The sequence below is a fragment of the Miniopterus natalensis genome, chromosome 8 (genome assembly GCF_054644295.1).
Source record: "Miniopterus natalensis isolate mMinNat1 chromosome 8, mMinNat1.hap1, whole genome shotgun sequence".
Taxonomy (NCBI): domain Eukaryota; kingdom Metazoa; phylum Chordata; class Mammalia; order Chiroptera; family Miniopteridae; genus Miniopterus; species Miniopterus natalensis.
The window spans coordinates 11,256,483-11,279,571 of NC_142088.1; the positions used below are offsets into that span (position 1 = coordinate 11,256,483).

Genomic DNA, 23,089 nt, shown 5'->3' on the forward strand with positions numbered 1-23,089 from the left:
CAGACTCCTGGGTCCTTTCAGACACAGCATCATCCTAGCAAGCGAAGTCTTCAAAGAGGCCTCCTGGGGGACCATGTGGGTGGTGGTGGTTGGGGAGCAGGTTGCTGGCTCCCCCACCTTCAGCCCGGCCCCGGCTTGGACAGGGACTCTGCAAAGTGGAGAGGGAGAGTTCAAAGCATGCCCTCAAGCCTCACACAACCGGCCTTTTCTTGTCCCCTGTGGCAGAGGCTCCAAGGTAGCCCAGGAACCCCTCTCAGCTGGTACAGAAACCATGGGGGTACTCGGTCCCCGGAGAAGGCACTGGCTGTATATTCTGCAGGGCTCATCCTCACCTGCTCCTTCAGCTCCTGCAGCCCCAAGGTGGAGATGCCCCCAGTGGAGGTCCGCAGAGGAGTCTTGGGACGACGCCACACCCGCTTCAGTCGGTCCCAGGATACCTTGGGGTGCAAGGTATGGGAATAGTTGTGGGCTTGGGAAACTTGGTAGAGAAGGGCAGACTAACCAGGCTCACCTTATAGGACTTGCTACCCAGCAAACCCCCACTGGGAGTCCCCAATCCTCTTCCTTCCCCTTCTGACTTCTCAGCACCCTCAGGCCTTCTAGTCAGTCAGGGGACCCTGGCAAAGAGCCCAGAGCTTGACTTCCTAGCCAGTCCAGCTCCACCAGGAAACGCACACTGCCCCTCTGCCACACCCCTTCCTATCCTCCACTAGCTGTGTGGGTGGCCCTGACAGACCCCTTCCTTGCCTCATAGATGTAGTCGAGGATCTCCAGCAGTGTGAGGATGCTGGCCCCGATGAATAGGCCCATCTGTCCCCCGAGGTCTCCTGGGGATCATGAAAGCAGGGTCAGAGGGAGCAGGCCCAGCTGATCCACGCCCATGGAATCTGGGCCAGGTCTCACCCAACAGGGCTGACAAGCCGTAGGCTGCTCGCTGTTCCATGGCCTCGGAGGTCAAGGCTTCAAAAAAGACATCTAGGACCAGGAAGTTCTCCCTGCAGAGACAGGAAGCAGTGTCCATGTGGGACCACCTTCCAAGGAGGTGGCTGGCAGGAACATCCCAGGTCCAGCAGGTGCTGGTCTGAGACCCCTTGTGCAGGGAAGCTGGTGACTATCCTCAGACTCTCATAGACTGTGAGGGGAGGCAGTCCCAGATACATGTTAGTTTGAGGGTTAGCAAAAGGCCTGGAAGAGCAAGAACACCTGGGCCTGCAGATTCCCGCCTGCCTTCTCCAAAGCAGCAAATAGTGTTCATGTTGCCTCGTCCCTATACCTCTCTAGAACCTTCAGTGGCTCCCTACTTCCCAACAGTCCACTCCAAATTCCTCTTGCAGACTTGCAAGAGTGCCCATGATCTGTTGCACTGTGCCTTTTTAATAAGCTGCTTTCTTCTCTGCTTCTCACCCCCTTCCTACTCAGGCCAATCTCCAAACCATCCCACAGTTCTCTAACTGGGATGCCTCCCCTCTCTCCTCCCTTCTCTTCCTCTCACAGGCCCAGGGTCCTCAGAGGGCCAGCTCATGCCTACCCTGCTTCCCCTATGCCATGCACATTAAGCTCTCCTGAGGGCCTGAGAAGCAGTACCACACCGTCACACGTGGGCTCATCCACAAATTGTGACATGGGTTTTGTGTCATAATCATCTCTGTCTCCACAGGACCCAACGCTGGGCCTGGCACCCAGGGGATGCTTAGCATTTGTAGATCGGCTGCCGGGTGCCAGACCCAGTGTTCAGTGTGGCCCCTCCTGCAGGCCACCTCATTCCTCTCCCAGCCCTTCTAGATCCTCTCCCTCAACACAGCATTCACTCAACCAGCATTGAACAGCCCCAGGTTGCTGGGGGAGAAAACACGTAAACGGAGGGCTCTAAAACAATGGGTACATGCAATGACAGAGATAGGTACAGGGTGCTGCGGCAGCTCAAATGAAAGGCGCTTGGACCAACAGGGGTTTGCCTGGAGGTGGAGACAAAGGATGTGACTTGGAGGATGGCTAGGGGTTAGTTAGAAGGGGATTGTGAAAGCATTCCTAGCAAGACTCATTATTAACAAAGATGCAGACTATTCCCTGTCTCCACCATGCTCCAGGCCTGCCGAGGGTGGCTTCCAGCACACGCGCACACATGCACACAGGCACGCACATGCACACACATACCGTATATAGGTCTCATTGCGGTTGTACTTCCTCGCCAGGTACCGGGCTGAGCCCCTGTTGGGGATCCTGACCATGGAGATTTCTTTCCCATAGCGGGTCAGGTTGCAGGGAGTAGGACAGAAACACGGGCCCTCGGAGCCCCCACCCAGGGAGTCTGCAACACAGAGGCACCAACTGCAGTGGCGGGGTGGGGGGGGCCCAAAGGCCCACCAGCTGCAGAGGCTGTCCTGAGGCAGCCACGTCCACACTGAGGGCTTTTACTGGCCAGCCCTGGTGCTGCCTAGAGGAAACTGGATGGGGCACGGGAGCTCCCTTCCTGGACCAGCTTTGGACTACCAAAGAAAGCAGATGAAGGCAAAACTCCCCAGCACCCTCCCACAGGCTTGTCCCTCAGCTCCCTGGGGCAGGGAGGTCCCCATGGCTGAGAGGGAGGGCACAGCCCACCCACCAGAGCTAATCAAACACGAGAGGCCTCAGACACCCAAGGGATTTGGAGATGATGCCAGGATGGATGGATGGATGGACAGACAAAAAAACAAGTGGACAGGATATGTATGCTTAGTGAGCTGGGTTTTCTCTGTTCGCCCCTTCAGATCCACTCTCCATTCCCCTCCATCTTTCTCTGTGCCCAGGAAGCTGAACTCTGCCAAATGCATCACCTCACTCCCTCATCCTCTGGCTTGGGGTAGGGCTTGGCCAATGGGAGACCCCAGCAGGAGCAGAAGGCAAGAAGGGGAGAGATACCAGGGTATTGCTTTCCCTGCTTCCTTACTGCCAGGCCATAGTTAGCAGGGGCTTCATTCCTCTTCTCGTGACCACAGCTCCTGTCCATCAGCCCTCTCAGACAGCCACAGCTCGCTCTCTGGGCTCCAGGAGGGCTTTCTTCCCACACCCATCCAGGCCTAGGGGAGTAAAGCCTCCCTGGTGTTGCTAGTTCTGTGGAGCCTCACCATCCCTTGTGGTTCACTCATCCCTGCTCACACATCCGTTCCTTCACTAGACACTCTTCAGTCACTGCTCTGATTGCCATAGTTGGTGTGTGGGGCAGAGAAGGTCTCGATGTGATTCTACTGCCTCAGCATCTCAAGCCCATCACTTCTGTTCTCCCGTGGCCCCATCATCTGGAGCACTGTCATACTCTTCTGACCAATCACCCTGCTTCTAGTCTCACTCCCCACCTATCCATTTTCCACATCTAATCAGAGTCACCTTCCTAAAATCAGATAGTATTCTCGGCTGGCCTTAAGCCATTGTTGGCTTCCCGGAGCCTCCTTTATTCTTCCCCTCCCCCTCCTCTGTTCTCTGCCCTCCAGCCACACAGATCTTTCAGTGCCTCAGACATATACTCTCTCTGGCCACAAGGTCTTTAGCATGCACTGTTCTTACTGTCTAGAACATGTCCCCCTTTTCACCTGGGTGACACTTACACGCCCTTCAAGTCTCAGTCTCTGTCACTTCCTCTAGGAATCCTCCCAGCCTTCCCAGGTGGGGCTGCATGCCCCTGCCTGGGGCCTTGAAGGATCCCTGAGGTTCCCCTACCCAAAGACTAACACACTGTGTCTTCATGCCTGTCCACAGCCTTGCCTGGCAGTGAGCTCTGCAAGAGCAGGGCTCTCGTTCCCACTCTCACCTCTAGCACCAGCACAGGCTGTAAACGTCTGTAGAATGAATGAATGGATGGATGAATGAATGAAGTGTAGATCAGACAGGACCTATGGACAGGTGGGGTCTGCCTTACCCACACTGAGATTCCCAGCAATTCATCTTTCCTCACACCAACAAAGGAGTCATTTCACTTCCCCAGAAAGGCCAGCTCACTTGCTGAACCAAGACAAGAAGCCTGGGTTCTCTGCAACCCCTCACCCTGCTGCCTCCACTTACCCAAATGTCCACATCTGCAAGGGTCCTCAGACCCCTGGAGGCATCAGATAAGGCTCAACCCCAGGAAGAACCCCCCAGGGAGAGATTGGGAGGAAAAGAGCCAAGGCTGTTAGGAGAAGGGTGGACAGAGAGGTGAAGAAGAGGGTGATGGAGAGGCAGAAAAGGGAGCAGGCAGCACGGACCCAGTGTGTGGTCGGCACACTCAATGTAGATATTTGGTGGGCAGATGGTCTCGTTGCCTGAAAGGAGAGAAGATTATTCCTGGAGTCCATGGTTCCATCCCTTCTGCCCCACCACATTCCCAAATGTGGGCATACTTGTGCACACACACATACGTGCACACACATGCCAAAGACGTGCATGTTTGCACACATACACAGGCATGAATGCATGCATGCTCATGCATATAAGCATGAAAACATACACATGCATATAGACATGCAAACATGCACACTTGCATGCACACACATTTATATGCATGCGTACAAGCACATGTATACAACCCCCAGAAGTACACAGGTACAGATGTACATGAGCACCTGTATGCATAAGTACATATTATCATGCTTGTGTACATTCTATGTTGCGCACATGTTAAAACATGCATAAAATCCCAACACGTGCACTCACATGGATACAGACATGCACACATGTTGCACACATACACCTGCCCGTGCACATGCGCAGTCCTCTGCCCCTGGAGGTTCTGGAGCCTGGCAGGATGGCACAGAGGGTTGGCAGGGCGGTGGGGTGCCCACCTGGCATATGCACCATTCGGCAGTGGCAGCGCTGAAGCACGGCCTCCTTTTCGCAGCGCAGCCGGCAGGCAGACACACTGTAGGCCGAGTAGCCCTGAAGCTCAGGCTCCCTGAGCCCACTCTCCGCTCGGCAGTTGCCCCAGGGCTGGGGCAGATAGGTCAGCTGCAGAGGTGGGCATGATGGGGTCATGCCCAGGAGTCCCATCCAGCCCTCCAGTGCCCACAGCCCCAGCAAAGTCCATGGGAGGACCGATGGGCTGTGAGCATGGGAGGGCAGGTCTGGTCAGCATCCCCTCTAAGCCCAAAGGCCCAGCCTTGTACCCAACCCAATGCCCAGCTGGAGGTGTTCACCCGCTGTTCCTGGCAGGACACGAAGGTCTGGAAGCCTGGGGACACGCCAAAGCCCAGCTGGTGGATGTAGGGTGGCTCCTCCTGGCTGTGGATCTGCACTCGGATACCAGCCTCAAACGACGTCTCGTCTGCACAGTGGAAACCGGGACCTTTGGAAAGCCATCCCAGGCAGGTGGCCCAGGCCAGAGTCCCCAGGTGGCCCTGTCCCTTTCCTGCCTGCGTACTTGTCTCTCTCCAGATGGGCAGGTACTCCTCCTGCTGGATGTCCAGCATGATCTCCAGGCCACTGCCCATGCCCCCCGCCCGGCTGGGAAGGGAGCTCTGCGGGTCTGCATTGAAAGTATAACACTTCCCATAGCGCGTATAGACCTGTGGGGTGAGAGGGAAGAGAAGCGGAGATAAAGGGAGGAGCTAAGACGACTCCTTAAGCTTAGGGGTCCCTGTCCCTAACCCCCACCCCCGGTCACCAGACCTGCCTGGGCAGCTCTGTCCCATATTCCAGCAATCAGTCAAAGCCCAGCCTCTCACCTGAGCTCCATCTTCTCTGTTGACATCCTCCCTTTGGTGATTAAAGGCATCTCCAGCTTAATAATTAACAGCAGAGCTCTTGACACCTCCCCAAATCCTGGCCCCACGCATTCTCCTCCTCTGGGCGAAGGGTCCCACTATCTGCCAAATTTCTCAAGTCAGAAGCCCCAAAACCTCCCTCTCCCTTACCATCAACAGTCTTGGGCAATTCTACGTCTGAAATCCATCCATTTGCCTTCCATATTATGTCCCCCTTTCACCATCACCTACCACCTGGCCATGGCAGCGGGCTCCTAACTGGTTTCCCTTCTCCACCCTTGCCTCTGCCTCCACCTCCGGGGCTTTCACACAGTAACCAGAGTGCTCCTTCCACCCAAGTCACCTGCTGGCTTAAAGTCCAACAGTGGCTTTCCATTTCCTGCAGAATAAAGCCAGACTCCTTCCCTAGCCTGAAAGTCTCCATATGATGTGACCCTTGCCTACCTGTCCTGCCACTGATCTCTGACAAATTCAAACTCATGGTGTGCCTTCCTTCCTCAGGCCTTTGTTCATGCAGGACCCTCTCCTGGAATGCCTCCCCCTCCCATTCTGGCATGGCTAGCTATTTATCTCTTAAACCTCAGCTTAAGTGTCCCTTCCTCATACTCACACTCCCATACCACACACACGTTCACAGTTCCACCCTCTACCCATCAATCAACATGTTTGTTGGTTTGCTCAAAGCACTTGTCGACACCCGGGATGATCTTGTTTATCTGCTTATATCCTAGTTCATTGTCCATCTCTCCCCCACCATTAGAGTTTATGCTGCACAAGAGCAGTAAGCCTGTCTTGTGTACCCAGCGCTTGGCCCAGTGCCCCCAGGGAACGCAAAGGACACTTTAAAAAGCAGTTACTGCAGCGCTGAACAAAGCCCAACTTCTAACTATGCAGAGAGTTCTACAGTAGACACCAGAGGGCGCTGGCGCCCCGGGGATGGGAGTGGAGGCTAGGAGGGAACAGAGCTGTGGTGGAGATTTGCGCAGGGCTGGGGTGAAGAGATTAAGGGAGAGGTGCATGCAAGTTTCCCCCTGCCAGGCTCACCCCACAGAGACAAGCCCCAGTGTCAAACCCATCACAGGCAGCACCTTCCCTGGCGGCCGGGGGTCGGTGCACTCAATCACTCTCTCACTCCGCCTCCCCTCTCCTTGGGAACATTTCTACACTGGCCAAAGCTGGGAAGAAAGGCATGAGGCATGTAAGGGAAAAGATATCCTAAATGCCTAGCTTAGAGGGAGGGTGTAGAAGGGAGGGAGGCTGGGATGAGGGCAGTGGGAGTGAGGAGTTCAAGGAGCTGGGGGACTGGGGGCACCCTTGTTGTGGGACAAGGTTAGGTATCCCATCCTCACTAGGTTAATCACCCTGCTGATCCTCCCCCTCACAGTTCTTCTACCACCCTGATACCTGCCTCAGATTCCCAAAACAAGAGAAGCACCATGCGGTTTACAAAACACGGCGACATCCACCGCAGACCCATTTCTTCCACTCAGCAACCCTGGTGTCAGGTAGGTTCAATTAGCCAAATCATTACAAACAGGAAGCCGCAGCTCAGAGAGGTGAAGTGATTTGCTCAAGGGTCACACAGCTAGTCAGTGGGAGAGGTGTAATTCATCTGGATACGGGTGCCCAATCCCCCACCAAGTCCACCCTACCCCAAGCCTCAGCTCTTGTTTCAGCCCCATTTGGCTGAAATGTGACCCAACACCCATCCCCTTTTCTCCCATCCTTCCTTCCCTTCCACTCCACTCCCTCTACACGTTCTTCACTTTCTCCATGCCTGCTGCCTCTCAATTCCTCACTTCCTCACCTGCCCCTCCCCTCCTCCTTCTAAGCACCCTCACCGTCTTCTGGGTTCTAATTCTTAACTCTGTGTCACCTCTGCCTGTCGTGTGTCCATCTGTGGGGCAGTAGTGGGCATCACCAACAATTCCAGAGCACTCTTTCTGGCCCAGGCTCCGTGCTAAATGCATAACATGCTCTTTCCAATTGCATCCTCACAACCACCCTATTTCCTACAGATGAGGAAACAGGCTTGGAGAGGTGAGCTGATCTGGCAAAGTCTCCAAGATCAGCGCTTCTCAAACTTCAGTGTGGCCATGTGCACACAGAGCACCTGGGGATCTTGATAAATGCAGATTCTGATTGTATTAAATGTGTTGAGGGGGAGGAGGCAGGACTGATTCTACATTTCTAACCACCGGCTGGTTGCACTTTGAATAGAAAGGCCCTAGATGAAGGGGAAAGAGTCCAACTAGACCTGACTCTCACCAGAGAGAGGGGAACCCTGAAGGGGGCTGGGTGCAAAACTTCTGGGTCCCCAGTGGTGTGGAAAAGGCACAAGGGAATATATAAGTATTTGCCCCAAATTTCTTTTTTTTTTTTTTTTAATTGATTTCAGAGAGGAAGAAGGGAGAGGGAGAGATAGAAACATAAATGATGAGAGAATCATTGACCATCTGCCTCCTGCACGCCCCCTACTGGGGATCAAGCTCAAACTCAGGCATGTGTCCTGACCAGGAATCAAACCCTGACCTCCTGGTTCATGGGTCGATGCTCAACCACTGAGCAACACCGACTGGGCTGACGCAATTTCAAAGCACCCACCCTCTTCCTATTCAGTGCCAAGATGTTGGAATCAGCTTTTGCTGATGCAGCCAGTTTTAAGTATACGCTCCAGTTGAGAGGCCTAGCAAGGCATGATCTGCATGAGGAACAGGGTAACAAACTGCTCACTTGTGTCCCCCAGCATGCTGCACCGCCTCAGTAGACCTCTGACTGCTGTCAACTCATGGCCTTTCCACAGCTCAGCCTCATGCATGGGACTGTGGACAGCCTGAGGCCAGAGCCCTCTTTACCATCTTGGCCTCCCCAGAGCCGAGGACAGTTTGCAGGAGGCACAAGATAGAGGGAAGACATGCAAAGCAAACACTATCAAACATCCCTACTTTGTATCAGGTCCTGTGCTCTCTGCCTTTGATCTATTTTCTCCTTTGAGCTTCCAAGACAAACACATAAGGATGAGGAACCTGAGACAGGAAAAGTGACTTGGACAAGGGCATACAGCAAGTAAATGACAGCAGAGATTCAAACAGAACTAAGCCCAATGCCAAAACAGAGTGCTTATAAAACACCTGGTAGTGTTCAGTGAATGAATGACTCAGTTAGATTCCTGACCCTGGGAAGCATCAGGTAGGGCAGCTTCCCTACCTGATGCCTCCAACATGTATACACACAGACACACATTGCATGACACTGAGCCCAGCCCACTGCAGGGTCAAGCCAATGGGGAAGGCTTTGGCTCTAATGGCTTTGGCGGGGAGTGGTTATCTGGTACCCCTGCCTCGAGGTGGCTTTGCAGAGTGGATGTGACAAAGGGAGATGAGTGGGAGGACTCTGGGTCTGATGGGTATACTTTGCAGGAAATGGATAGGCCAGACTGGCAGGGCCAGGCCACCTGCACAGCCCCCTGGGTCAGGCCCAACTGCTGGGCAGAGCATAACGTTGCTCTGGCGACGGTCCCTGGGTCAGGCAGGCAGCAGCAGGTGGAGCTGCCAGTTCCTAAGTGGCAGAACATTTGTGGCAGCACAGCCCACAGCCTCTTCCATGGAGACGGCACGGCCACTCAGCCACAAGGTCCCACTGGCTGTCCACTGCTCTCTCCCCGCGGACTGGCCTGAAAGGAGGGCATGTGTACAGGAGTTGAGAGTCCAGGGCTCAGCCATGGAAAGGGGCATTTTCCGGGCCAGGATGTGCCCGGATGGGTTGAGGGGCTATCTCCTGATCACCCACCACCAGCCCTCAGCCTCTGGACCCTCTCCCCATCTCAGGCCCCTCCTCCACCTTCAAATGGCCCTCCCTCTTCTCTGCCCTTCCTTGCTCTCTGCCTTAGTTCCCAGGTCCACCCTCCTGGCCCTGGGACAAGCACATGGCCTCCCAGAGCCCTTCTGGACCTAGGCTAGACAGCTGCTTGATAAGAATCTGTACTGTATGCAGACCCTTGGACCCCTCCACCACCTTCCTTCTGGCCAGCCTCTACCTGTCCCTCTCGACCACCCCCCCTTTAGTGTTAGCCTGGACCTGCTCTAGGTCAGTCTGTCTCCTTAGCCTCTGTCCCCTGATCTCAGTCTGTCTCTCAAGTCCCTCCTCCTGGCCTGTCTGTCCTTAGCATCTAATCAATTACCCATCTGGCCTCTGTTTCTCTGTCCCTTGCCTTTTGTTGGTCTGTCCATCCCCCTGGCCTCTGTCTTTCCCTCCCATTGGCCTGGCTACCTGCCCCTCCCCCACCTCCCCACTTCCCACCCCCCACCTCCTTCCTTTGCTGTCTACATCCCCATCTCGCTTGTTTTCCCCCTTTCCTCTCCGTCAGTCCCTTAGTCTGGCTGTCCAGTCTCTGTCTCTTGTCTTCCTCTTAGACTTTTCCCCGGGCCTAAGGCTGCCCCTCCCCTCAACTCAGGAACCCCTCCCCTGGTGCTCTCCCCTCCTTCACCCTGCCCTTCCTCCAAGTCTGCCCCAGTCAACCATCAGGGGCTGGGAGAGATCTGAGCGGTGGCTTTTCTCTGTCCCTTGAGTTCTATCTAACCACAGCTCCCATTTGCCCTGGCTGGCGTGCCTGCATTTTCTCCCACCCCTCCTCACCCCTCATCCTCCCAGCAGTGAAAGAGCCCACGGGGGTTAACAGGCAATTAGCAGGTCCAGGGCTCAGAGCTGTGAGGGAGAGGGCCCAGCCTCCAGGAGATAAGAAGCCGCCAGGAGCAGCCGAAGCTGGGCTAATCCCGAAGCTAATCTCCAGCCTGGGTTTTATCTCCACTGTTTTTTGGGCACCCTGCCTCTGCCAAGGCCCTGGCACAACACCCCCCCACACACTTTTCTATGCCAGCTTCATTTCCCCCCAATTTCATCAGCCTTCCTCTGCTGCAGTCCAGCCCCATGCCTCCCACTTAGCTCCCTGGGATCATTTTGCCAGTCCTGCACTGCCCGGGGGTCCAGTGGAAGGGGGTGCATCTTCTATACCCTGCACTGTGACCAGCACCCCGAGGTCAGAGAGCTCCCAGCCTAGTTTTACTCAGAGGCGGCACAAGCGTCCAGGTTTGAAGTCTCCTCCTCTGTCCTCACCAGGGGCAGAGTTAGAAAGACACACACTGACTCAAAGAGCCTGGGGTGTCTGTGTTGGAGGAACCTGGAAGGCACTCAGTCCAAACCCTCACTGTACAAAGGACAAAACAGAAGCCTAGAGATGGGAAGGTGCATATCTAAGGGCACACAGAAAAAAGGGGCAAATTCACAATGAGAACCCAGTCCCCCCACCCAGTGGCCCCAGCATTTCCACTAACCTCAGTCACTCCCAGGGAGTCAGGAGACCCAGCTCCAACTCCAGCTCCACTACTGACAGCCTGCGTAAACTTGGTTAGTACAGTGATTTATTGAATTCTCTGGACCTCAGTTTCCTCATCTGTCAACTGAGGATAGAAATTCCTGCTTGATTTATTTCACAGGGTGGTTGTAGGTCTCAAAATAGACAAAATATATGAAAGCCATTTGCAAAGCAAAATCATATACATGATGCCTCAATATTAGTAATAAGACCGCTGTGGAGACCAATAGGAACCAAGCTGGGGCAGAGATCAACCATTGCATGTGGTGCCAGAAATAGAGCCCCATAAGCTCATCACAAGGGGGCAGGGGCACATATTTTGAAGCCCAACGAAACAGGGTTCAAATCCTGGCTCTACCACCAACCTTGAACAAACAACCTTGGGTTTGCGATTTAACCTCTCTGAGCCTTGGATTACTCATCTGTAGAAGGGGAATAGGCATTCCTCCTCCTAAGATTAGTTATGAGGATTAGAGATCAGTTCAGAGTGATGCCTAGTAGGTGCTCAAGAAAAGGGGGACCTCCATCTGGGGAATGGAGTTTCCTGCCAAGATGGTGCAGCCATTTCGATCTTGGATTCCCACCAGGCCCATTCTCACAGGGCCTTATGCACCTTTGTAAAGGTTCCCTTGGCAATTCGGGAGAGACGGTGCTTCATGGAGGACAGAGCTCTGCCAGAGCGAAACCGGCAGGCTCTGGGATAGGGCTCTCCCACCAGATGGGAGGCAGCACTGAGGGCACAGGCCAGAAGCCCAATGTGGTTCACACCTAGGCCTTGCCCTTATTGACTGTGGTATTTGGACTCAATCATTTAACCTCTTGGATCCTCCATTTCTCATCTGTAAAATGGGAATAATAATAGCTACCCTTCAGAGGTATTGAGGAAAGAGACAATGTACATAAATAGAACCACAGCTAATGTTTATTTGGTGCTTACTCTGTGCCAAGCACAGTCCCAAGTGCTTTATTAACTCCTTAATCCTCACAAAACCCCTAAACTGGAGGTCTCTTATCATCTCCATTTTACAGACAAGAAAGGAGGCCCAGAGATGGTAAGGAGCCTGCCAGGGTCACATAATGTGGTGGAGCCCGGGACTAGGCAGTCTGGTGCTGAAGCCTGTGCTCACAGCCACTGTGTGATGAGAGACACCTGGCATTGCACTGACACACAGTGGGTGCTCAAGAAATGGGGTGTGTTCAAACAACACTTATTTGTTCAACATTTGAGCCTGTAAAGTGTGTCAGGCCCTGTGCTTGGTGCTGGGGATAATTCAGAGAACGAAACAGACAGCCTCTGCCCTGAAGGAGTTTGCTGTTTGGCTGCAGAGACATTCATTCATTCAAAAAGTGTTTCTGGAGCACTTACACTCTGGGCCAGGCGCAAAGCAGTGGGCGGCAAAGCACCAAGCCAACAGGTATAGACAGATCGTTACAGGTATGGACGATCATTACTAGTTGTGATTGGTGCTGTGGTGGGGACTGGTGCCAGTCCTCCGACAGTGGAACAGGGGTTCAGTCGGGTTGGAGAGTAAAGCTCCCCAGGGCAAGCCCAATCACCCTCCCAGGAAGGGCATCCTGAATCAGACAGAGGGAGAATACCCACTCCCCAAGCAGGCCTGGCCCCCTCCCCTTACCACATGGCAAACAGTCCCTCCCCCCTTCCACCTCCCCCCACAGTCACCCAGGGGGTGACTTCCTCCCCGAGGTAGAAATGCGGCGGGTCTGGGAAGAAATGGGCGCAGGGTTTGTTCCAATGTAAATGTCTGAGGGGTGGTGGAAGAAAAGTAGGGGCCCGGTCTAGGCCGCTGGGCTCCAGGCTGAGGCGGAGCGGGCGCTGGGGCCCGAGCCGAGGAGCGCGGCGATTCCAGGCCAGCGCGCTTCCACCGGGGAGGAGGGCTCAGGCCGCCGGGGCGCAGGGAAACAGCCAGGCCTACTCCCAGGTAACAGTTGCCTAGGCCTTACCCTAGAAAGTCAATTTTCCAGGCGGGAATATTTTCAATTTGTAACGAGGTCCCTCCCTGGCATTTTCGCCCCTCGATGCAAAGATATGCGTTCGGAGTTTTGCTTACACAGTGGAGCACACTGCCCCGGCCGGCCGGGCGGGAGTTCTGGAGACATTGAGGTGGCGGTGGCGGCGGTGGGTGGGTGTGCGCCGCTCTGGGCGCCAGCGCCCCCCGCTGCTCCCCACCGCACCCCCGCACAGATACCCAGGCGTGCCGGCGGGGCCTACCCGCACCCAGAGAGCCGCACCCAGAGGGCCGCACCCAGCGCCTGGCGCTCCTCTCCGCCCCCTCCCCTCTCCCGCGGGGCAGGCATCCATCACGGAACCCGAGCGCCCTCCCTCCCGTCTCCTCCGGGCGCCTCCGCTCTCCTCCCTGGGTTTGCCTCATTTGCATTCCCTCGGCTCCCGGCTCCTCGGCAAAGTGACCTCCGCGCACAGCGGCGCCAGAGGCTTCCACCGCGCGGGGAGCCGCCGCCGCCCGCCCGGCCGGGGAGGGGCGAGGGCACGCGAGCCTGGACGGCGGGGCGGGGCCCGGGGAGAGGGCTGCAGAGCTGGGCCCGGCCGGCGGGCCTGGGAGCCGCGGGAAAGGCCTGGTGCCGAGGGGCGCAGAGGGACTCGGGTGGGATTTGAACCCTCGACCGCAGGTCCCCAGCGGGGCGGGAATGGGACTTGGAGGGCAGCGCCTAGCCGGCGAAGCTGCGCCCCAGAAATGGAACCCCTGCTTGGAACCTGGGGTTCCCCGACACCCCGTCCCCCCCCCCCCCCCACAGCCCCACTGGAGAGGGGCCAGCCGTACGGCGGCAGCCGCCCGAGGGTCCCCAGCCCTCGGGGGGAGCTGCCCAGCCCTCGTCCCCGCTCCCCTGGCCCGCCGAGCCGCCTCCCCTCCCCCCGCTTGGTATTTACACCTTTCACACATTTGTAAGCTATTATCCTGTCCACGCTTAGTCACCGCTGAGCCAAGCGCCACGGATTTAGCTCCTTTAATCTTTCCTCCTAAATCAATCCTCCATTTCCCCTTAATCATCCCGTGGCTCCTCTCTGAACTCTCGCTGCTGCCTCGGCTGCTGCAGCCCAAGCCTGTCTCTGGAACGGCTCCCCCCCACCCAAACCGGATGTCCCAAGGGCATGGTGAACATTTGGGGGTGGGGGGTGGATTTTCAGCTCTGCCAGCCTCTGGCCCCAGAGCCGGGGTAAGAAGTGTAGAGACACCCTCTACCCCTTGTGGAAAACACAGCGCCCCGAGCCCTCCTATCTCCACCCTTGGGGTCCCTGTCCTCCCGCCTCCCCACCCCCACTCATCTGGGATGGTTCCAAGACCCTAAGCCTGCACCATGATTTGCAAAAAAAATAAAATAACCCAAAAACCACCTTCGGGGCTCTGGCCGTCCCCACCCCGGCGGCTTCCAGGAGGTGGCCTTGCGGGGAGAGCCTGGGCGGGCAGCGAAACACTGATACACCAGCCTGAGGCTGCCTCGCCTCCCCTCCTCCTGGGTGGCTGCCCATCTCTCCCGGACCACGCTTAGCCTCCCCTCGGCCCGGGGTCTCAACCCGAGCAACCCCGAGGTCGGGATGGCCCCGCCTCCCGCCCCCACCCCATCCTGGTCCTTCCTGCCCCCGGCTGGGCCGAGCGGAGGTAACCCTGCCTCCAGCCGCGAGAGGGAGCAGATTCCCCTGGGAAGCAGAAGGGCAGGGGTGGGAGTCCAGAAAGGAGCTCGGGTAGTGGGGAAAGAGGGAGGGGGCGTGGGGGCCATTTCTTCAAATGCTAATCAGCGTCTTCCGGCGGTGCCGTGAGAAGCGGAGCTGATAATGAGCCCAGCTCGGGGCTGATTCCTGATTAATGAAGAGGCCACAGGGCTGCTGAGTGGGGCCGGGTGGGGCACGTCCCTCTCGGCCCTCCCGCTGCCCTTGCAGACCAGCCCTCGGTAACAGTAACAGCCCCAGCCCCAGCCCTTGGCTGCTCTGCCAACACAACTCAAATCCCCCTCTGCCTACTCCTCTGGCCAATGAGAAGCAGCCAGACTGAGAGCGCCCCCTCCAGGAGGGCCTGAGGGGCAGCAGCCAGTGGCCCGGCTGGAGGTGAGGGCTAGTACACTGGGTTTCTGCAACCTGGGAGTTGTAGGTAGCCCTCAGAGTATTGTTTTTTTTTAATCAGGAAAAAAATATTAAAATAATCAAGATTCAGGGCTTCTCTGGACAAACTGGAAGAGATTTTCAATTCTCTGGATACATTGGAAGAGATTTTCAGTTCTCCTCAGATCCCACCCTTCTCTATCACATGCTCTCCTAGACCTGACCTGCCTGGCTCCTGAAGGCAGGGCCAACCCTGAACCAAATGTTGATTTAAATGTTCTCAAGTTTCATGCCTCTGGAGAAAATGGGACCAGAGGGGACAGAGGGCTGGACACGGGGCGGGGATTAGAGGTAGGCTCATCTGGTAGCAAGAGCCCTGAACCAACCTCAGTGGATACCCCCTCCCTTCCAGGGTCAAGGAGGCAAGGGTCTGCCCTCAGGCCCTCGGGAGCCAGTGGCAAAGGTATGGAGCTGAGATACGTGTGAAGTAGCCCCTCCCATGACCAAGAAGAGCAGGCGGAAACGGTCCTTATTGGCCTGACCACACCAGGGAAGGGAACAGGCTCAGGGGGAAGCTTGGACAGAAGGCAGGGGTTGGCTAAGGGGCCTGGAATTGGGTGCCGGGGGAGCCAGAGAGTGATAGAGGCCTTGCATGTTGCTCCCCTTGCTTCAGAGCTGTCCTGGTGGCAACTGGGGTGGAGCTGGGAGAGGAGGGAGGACAGGGAGGGGGACTGCCCAGCTGGAAGAGGCCTTGTCTAATTGTGCCTGATTAGTAGAGAGGAAGAGAACAGGGCGAGTGATTAATAGTCTCAGCAGTCACCAGCATGTGCAGAAGGAGGGTTGGAAGGGGGAGGGAAGTCAGAGCCCAGAGGGAATGGAGACAGTGAAGCGTCCACAGGTCTCTGGTCACCTGCCGCTCTGGGGCTCCCTGGACCTCAGAAGACCCCACAGAGAGGGGCAGGGTCTTACCCCTGACTCCTCAAGGATGCTCCATCTCCCCTCTGCCTTAATTTTCCAGGCAAGAGAATGGAAGAGAAAAGATCAAGGTCACATCCTGCACCTGGGAAGAAAGGTGTACTGCTCATGTGGTGTTTCCAGACACCTCGATGTCCCCATTCTCAGGCCCTATCCTCAGCTCAACCCCGGACCTCAGTCCAGAGATTAGATGCCGGGCTCCCAATCACAGCCCACAGCTGTCACCTTTTATTCTTTGGTACCAATTGGAGTTCCTAGCCCCGCCCAATCTGGCAGTCTGAACCTAATTCCTAGGACCAGAGCTGCACTGCCCAATAAGGCAGCCACTAGCCACATGAGGCTATTTGAATTGAACATTCATTTTCTCTGTCACACTAATCGCATTTCAGATGCTCAATAGCCGGGGTGGCTAGTGACTACATGTGGGGCAGCACAGATACAGAACATTTCTGTCATCACAGAATGTCCTATGGGATAGCGGTGATCTCAAGTGTGTGTTCACACTCCTGCACCTGTGCACGTGTGCATGAATATTTGGGAGAGTTGGATAGTGTGGGAATGCTATAATAGGGGAGGGGCAGAGTATGCGCCTGAGGGTCTAGAAAGGGGGGAGGCTAGGTGATAGAGAGTAGCGAAGATGCCAGTGTATGGGTCAGAAAACAGCAGGTGGTGCTGGGAACAGTCAGGTTAAAGAGAGCCAGGAGTTGGGATGGTGGCATTTTAACAGCTGACACTTTCAGAGTGCACACTATGTGCCTGCCAGGCAGTGTGTTAAGCCATCTCTTTAATCCTCACAACCACCCACATTTTTTAGGTTCTAATATTCTATTTAACAACTACAGAAACGGATGCATAGGGAAGCTTTTTGACTCCTCCAAGGGCACACAGTTTAAAGGGTAGAGCCAAGGTTTGAATCCACATGGTTTGGCTCCAGAACCCACACACTTGACTGCCATACCATACAGTCCCCAGCTGAGAGGAGATGCTGAATTTTAGAGTCACCCTTGCATTTTAGAGCTAAAGAAATGACGCCTGGGAAGAAAGTGATTTCTGCCTTCGAGTTAGTGGGCAGGCTGAGAGCAAGCCGCGGTGGGCAAAGTGTAGATGGGGCTCTGATCATGGGGCGGGGGGTGGGGGGGTGGGGGGGGCGGGGAGCAGGTGGCGGAAGGCATCAGGGAGGAAGGGGAGAGGTGGTGGTGAAATTGGGGGGTGGTATGAGACTGAGTATGAGGGGGGAGGGGAAGAGGAGAAGAGCTGGGTGGGCTCTGTGGAGGGCAGCATGGCTGAAGAGTCCAGAGCATCCTCCACCCAGGAGCCATCTCCTCTCTCTCTCCCCTCCTCTCTCTCCTCTCCAAACCTCGCCCAGCCCAGTCTGGCTTATTCCTTAAGCCTTCCCAGCTCTCTTCCACCTGGAGTATCCTCCTTCTCTGAACTTAGGCTCTTACTATCCATGTATCTAGTTTGGCAATTAATCCCAGCACCTCATGACACGGCTTGGCTTGCAAGGCTGGTTAACTCTTGCATGGTTGGTTAAGCTTTTGAGTGGCCCTGTCCCCATTCCACCACCAGACTGTAGGCTGCTTGAGGACAGGGACTGGGGACTAGGGCTTCCCTTCTTTGTTCTCCCCGCAGCACCTGGCAGGGAGCCTGGCCCATGGTAGGTGCTCAGAACACCATGTTGATTAACTGAGTAAGTAACGGATGGGGAGTCAGTGAGGGGATATCAGGGGGCGTGGGGGTGGGGGTGGGGTGGGGGAGAGCAGTCGCAGTGGTAACAGAAGCAAGAGCAGCAGCTTAGGGGACTGGGGGAGGGTGCATTACCCGGAGTAAAAATAGGCTGGAAAATGTGACATTTATTAACTTGGATTCCGGAGGAAAGGTCACAGCAGAGTGGGGAGTGGAAAGGAGGAAACAGGAAAAGCAACAGAAAACACACAACAGCCCCTTACCCAAAGCTTGTCTCTGTCACTGACCATCTCACCACTCGCGCTGGCAGGTTCTCCGCCAACTGGTCCCCGTACCCATCTCCCCACCGTAGACCCCGAATCTCTGTCACGGCTCCGTCCTCACCAGAGACCCCGTGTCTTCGTCTCCATGCCCCTTCTCCCATCTTGCCACAACAAAACACCCCGCCTTTCCCACTGCCATAGATCATGGGCCCCCATCCCAACCCATAACCCCAGACCCTGTGAATCTGCAGCAGTCTCAGCCCCAGATGCCAGGTCCAACGGAGAGTTACACTCAGCAGATGGGGGGTGGGGGACAGAGGGAGCAGGATCCAAAGAGAAATTCCTTCCCCTCAGTGCTTGCTTTGCCCCTCCGCCCTCGTCATCCTGCCGCAGCCCCAGAGCTGAGACCCAGAGACCTGCACTACCCCCTTCCCTCCAGCCCCAGCGTACACAAGGACCTGTGAGAGGTCCACCTTTATCCCTGCTGGGGCATCCCCAGGATTCAGAGAGACTCACCAGCCGTGATCAGGGGACTCCCTCTGCCCATATCCTCTGGCACCTGCTCCTTTCCTGGAGGCCAGGCAAGAAACCCCTGCCTCCCTCACCTTTCTCCCTGGTCCCTCCATCTCTTCCTCCCTTTCCCTCCCACCGACGTTTCATCACTCTTCCCCTTCCCTTTCCACCCCCAACCGGGGCCTGGGACACAAACTCCAGCTCAGGGACACAAAGCCTCCATTGATTTCTGCCCCAACAGCACCTGCTAAGACTGGGCTCCGTCCCCCCAACTCAGAGGGGTGAGGATGTCACATAGAGGAGCCCCATGGATCTGAAAGTCCACATTCACACTTCACACTCCACCTTTTTTTGGGGACACTCACAGCCCTGGCTTTGGGAACAGTGACTTTTTCATAAAAGAGGGCGTTTGTAGCTGGATGACAGGTCCGTGCCCCTGACTCCTCTCCCAGCACAACCTTCTACCTCTGTTCCTTCCCTCATTTCTACCCAACTCCCCCCACCCAATGGCAGGAGGACCCAGAGGCTTCTGGCACGGTGGGAGCCAGGCACCTAGTGGGAACATGTTACTGAGGCAGTGAGTGAGTGAGTGAGTGAGTGAGTGAGTGAGTGAGTGAGTGAGCGAGCGAGTGAGAACCTGGGTAGGAGATGGCCGGGCCATGAGGAGGGAAAGTCCCCCACCTCTTGGCCTGGCCCTGGAGGCTGGGCTGGAGTGGGCACCATATTGACAACACATATGTATGTGCATATGCGTCTGGGCAGTGGTAACATGCATGAAACACACACAATGCTGAGAGTAAACTGGACTGAGGACAGGCATCTCAAGCACCAGAATAACAGATCCCCTTGACTGGGTGCATGGAGCACTGACAGACAGATAGCATACAAGACACACCCCCACTCACATACGTTGTGAGAGATGGTGGTTGTCCCTACATGGGGAGCAGGGGTTGAGATAGATGGGGAGGGGTCTCACAAGAGGGTATGGCATCCACAGAGTGACCCTGTCCTTGGCAGCTAAGCAAGAGCAGGGATGTGGGCACAGAGATAAGTAGCTCTCTAGATGTGTGGGCGTGCAGGTGTGCACGTGAGTGTGGTGGCAGGGACACTGAGTGTGTGTGACAGGGAGTGTGCAGGAAACTGTGTCCCGGAGCCATAGAGGGGGGTGTGTGTGTGTGTGTGTGTGTGTGTGTGCTGGGCAGCAGTGAGGGTGAGCCATGAACATAAGAGTGAATGAGTGATTCTCAGTGTCAGAGCCAGAGCCGGGCAAGGGAGCAGCAGGCATCAGAAAACGGAGGGAGGGACTGGAAAGCGGGAGAAGCCGGAGGGGCAGCATGAAAGAGGGATGTGTAAGGGAGTCTGTGAAAGGGGGTGTGTGTGGAGACACAGAGGCAGAAGAGACACTGGCACCCAGTGTACACGAAGATCATCTCTATCCAGCCTGCCGGTCGGGCCAGCTCCCCAGGAGGCAGTCTGAGGCCCTCCCTTGCTGGAGCCCCCCAAACGCCCTCTCCCCATCACCCTCATTTGCTGAGGAGGAGAACCCAGAAGCCACAGAAGAAAAGTGGGGTCAGTCAGTCCAGCCTTGGTGTGGTACATTCCTTCCCTGCGAGCTGACCAGCTTTGGGGCCCCTGGGCCCACTCCAGGACCCCCAGCCCCAGCCCTGGGCACTGCAGCAGCAGCAGAGCCAAGAGGAGGAGCAGCGGCAGCGCCAGGGTAAGCCCCGGAGTGTCCTCTGCTCATGGCTGGGGAGCCAGAGGGAAACACCAGGCTTGGGGGAGACTCGAGGCCAGCCTCTGGTGGCGGAAGGAAGGGAAACCCCATTGAGGATGCCCCCATGCACCACCACCACCCTCCGCCAGCCTCTGGCCACCCCAGGCCAGGCGAGCCAGCTGGCAGGACTCACCACCGAGAAGTTGCTGGCGGAGCAGTGATGCCCACTGAAGTTGCAGCTCTTGAGCATGTCGGCAAGCTGGTGGCCAGTGCGGTTGAGGATGTCTACCATGTCAGGCTCCGGGTAGCGCAGGCCAGCGGCACGGTGCCCGTCCCGGTCTTTGGGGGGCAGCCCCGTCAGGTTGGCCAGGTGGAAGATGTCAGCGTCGCTGAGTGCCGAATGCCGGAAGCGGTTGATGTTGCAGAGGGTGACGGCCGGGAAGCCCGCCACCGGGGCTGGGGCAGCTGGGTCCATTGCCACCAGGTGAGGCCAGGTCAGGTAGCCCCGGGCCAGGCCTGCCGCCTGGTACAGGAAGGCAGTCAGCGAGGTGAAGAGAGCCAGTGCCCACAGGGTTCTACGAAGTCCATGGGGGCCTGGGCCACAGGCCCGGCCCAGCCCGTGCAGGGTGCTCGTGCTGGCAAATGTGGCCAGGTCCCGGGGCGCTGCGGCCCCCCGCGCGGCCCCCAAAAGGCTCTGTTCATCCCCTGCCTCCTTCTCCTTGGGTTTCGCATCCTCCTCTGCAAATTTGATTTTGCACACAATCTCGATCGGCATCTGTCCCCGGCTGCTGGGACTGGCCAGAGCCTCCCTGCCCCTGTCCCTCCCTGGCCAGCAGCCCCCGGTGCCCTCCGGAGTGTCGGCGGTGGCAGCGGCTGCTCTTCTAAACTCAGGGCAAGCTGGGGGAGGATGGGGACAGGGTGGGGGCCCGAGGTGGGGGAGTCACTCCCACTCCCAGCAGCTCCGCAGCCCTGGTGCTGCCTCTGCCGCTGCTGCCTCTGCCGCCGCTTGTCTCTCTCCTCGATCGTCTCCTTGTGGCTTCCCTTATCAGCACCAGCACAGCTGTCAGCCCCTGCGTGTGTCCCTGCGAGCAAGCGAGTGAGCTGCTCCGCCACGCCGCGCAGCCCCAGCCGCTCCGCTCAGCATGTGCTCCGGAGCCCACCCCGTGCTTAATAATTCAGGACATGTCAACAGCGTTTCACCGGCGCACGGGCAGCAGGAGCCAGGCCGGGGGGGGGCGGCCCCCAGTCCAGGACAGGGATCCCTGGTTCCCGCCTGAGACCTTGTTGAACTGCCCCCAAACTCTTGCTATACCCTAGCCACTCATGGGGTCCTCAGATGGCCCCACTCCCAGGCCACCCAAGGAAGAGTGCTGTGCTCAGAGTCCTCAGCTCCTTCTGCCACTTTCCTGGACCACACCCCGGGAGGGGTCAGCCAACTCCGTCTCCCAGCTCCTGGCCTTGCTGACTCCTGACTCCAGCTCTGACTCCCGCACCCAGCCACCACCTGGCCCCATTACCCCACTCATAGCGTCTTCTAGAAACTCCTTGGGAGGGCCACTTGTTTGAATGGGGGGGGGGGGCAGGGGAGGGCAGGACAGACAGACAAGGGGACAACAGTAAGGCCACCAAGATTCTTGACTTCCCTAGAGCTTTGCTCCTGACTTCCACACCTACCATACCTGGCCCTCTCTGGGACACTGGCCACCCCTCCTTCACTTTGCCTGCCCCCCCCCCCCCCAAGTCACTCCTATGTCTGGGACAGAGGGCACCCTGGCTGACTTGTACATCTGTGGCCACTTTGCTTCCCCAAATGCTTCTCAAATTTCTAGCCACAGTCAGGCTGGGTGTTGTGGGGATGCTGTTGGGTGAACAGGCCAGGGAGCAGAGGCCAGGTGGGGGTTTGGAAGGAATAGAAATGGGCAGGTTTGAATGGCAAGGAGTACAACCTTAAAGAAGCAGATGCAGGGGGTGTCCCCCACAGATTGGGGCAGGGGAGCCCTGGGGTGGCTGCCATCCTGTTGAGGGGAGGCAGGCATGTGGGCTATTATCACAAGCAGGGACAGACCCTGTTGGCAGGCCAGGAGGAGATGTCTTGGTGTTCCCAGGGTGGGGGTGGTCACAGTGAGCAGCTTGTGATCTGGGGTGCCCTGTGAAAGCATGAGGCCTCAAGGGGGAGGAAGCACTTGTCCCCTAGAGGAAACGGGGGGGGGGCTGATTAATCGGGGCGCTAATGAGCAGCAGGGAGAGGAAGCTCAGAGGGGCGGGGGAGGCGGCTCCATCGATCCGAGCCGCGGAACCAGCAGCTGAAAAAAAAGTGAGAAGGGAATCGATCTGAGGGAAACTGCAGCTGCTGGGGATTAGAGCCCGAGGTCCACCCGCTGCCCGGTGGCCACCCCTCCCGTGTGTCAGGCATCAGGCCTGTCTCTTGGGTCGCAGCCCCTGCCTGGCCCTGGAGGAGGGGCCCAGGGATAGCCCCATGCGGGGGAGGGATGGGCAGGAAGCCACTCTGCCCACCCTTGGCTACAAGACCAGGTCAGCCTCTTCAGCCATCACAGGTCACCTCAGCATGGATCCCACCCACCCCCCACACACCTGGCCAGGTGTGGCACTCTGCTGGGATTGTCCCCAACCTCTCATCAATGTAGCTTCTTCAGGGGCCCAAAGGCTGGGCTTCCTCACAAGCCAGCTCTCCCAAGCTGGGAAGATAAGACCCCTGGGTCCAGGGACTGCATCTGGCAGGGTCCCAAAAAGGAAAGTGGGGTTGGCACTGGAAGCAGCTGCTGA

General features: G+C 56.9%; 1 protein-coding gene across 3 annotated transcripts; it reads right to left on the minus strand.

The window, feature by feature from the left end:
- Positions 1-34: 34 nt before the first annotated feature.
- Positions 35-21,095, minus strand: ASIC4 (acid sensing ion channel subunit family member 4). Of its 3 annotated transcripts, XM_087819373.1 has the most exons (12): positions 20,499-21,080; positions 18,930-18,936; positions 5,673-5,722; positions 5,369-5,513; positions 5,145-5,272; positions 4,794-4,956; positions 4,218-4,274; positions 2,155-2,308; positions 904-995; positions 748-827; positions 333-437; positions 35-148 (listed from the first exon to the last, which is right to left on the minus strand). In XM_087819373.1, exons 1-12 carry the CDS (start codon positions 21,078-21,080, stop codon positions 35-37), a joined length of 1,677 nt encoding a protein of 558 aa, XP_087675499.1. The 3 variants fall into 3 exon arrangements, with proteins under 3 accessions (XP_087675499.1, XP_087675500.1, XP_016052338.2); XM_087819374.1 differs by lacking the exons at positions 5,673-5,722; positions 18,930-18,936; XM_016196852.2 differs by lacking the exons at positions 4,218-4,274; positions 5,673-5,722; positions 18,930-18,936 and having other exon boundaries at positions 20,499-21,095.
- Positions 21,096-23,089: the final 1,994 nt, after the last annotated feature.

Excerpts from the sequence above, each read along its gene's own strand:
- ASIC4 (XM_087819373.1), bottom strand. The coding sequence starts at position 21,080 with ATGCCGATCGAGATTGTGTGCAAAATCAAATTTGCAGAGGAGGATGCG. Across the intron at positions 4,957-5,144 it reads TGTCCTGCCAGGAACAGCGG|CTGACCTATCTGCCCCAGCC; the intron begins GTGAACACCTCC and ends CCACCTCTGCAG. Across the intron at positions 2,309-4,217 it reads GTGTGCCGACCACACACTGG|ACTCCCTGGGTGGGGGCTCC; the intron begins GTCCGTGCTGCC and ends TCTGTGTTGCAG.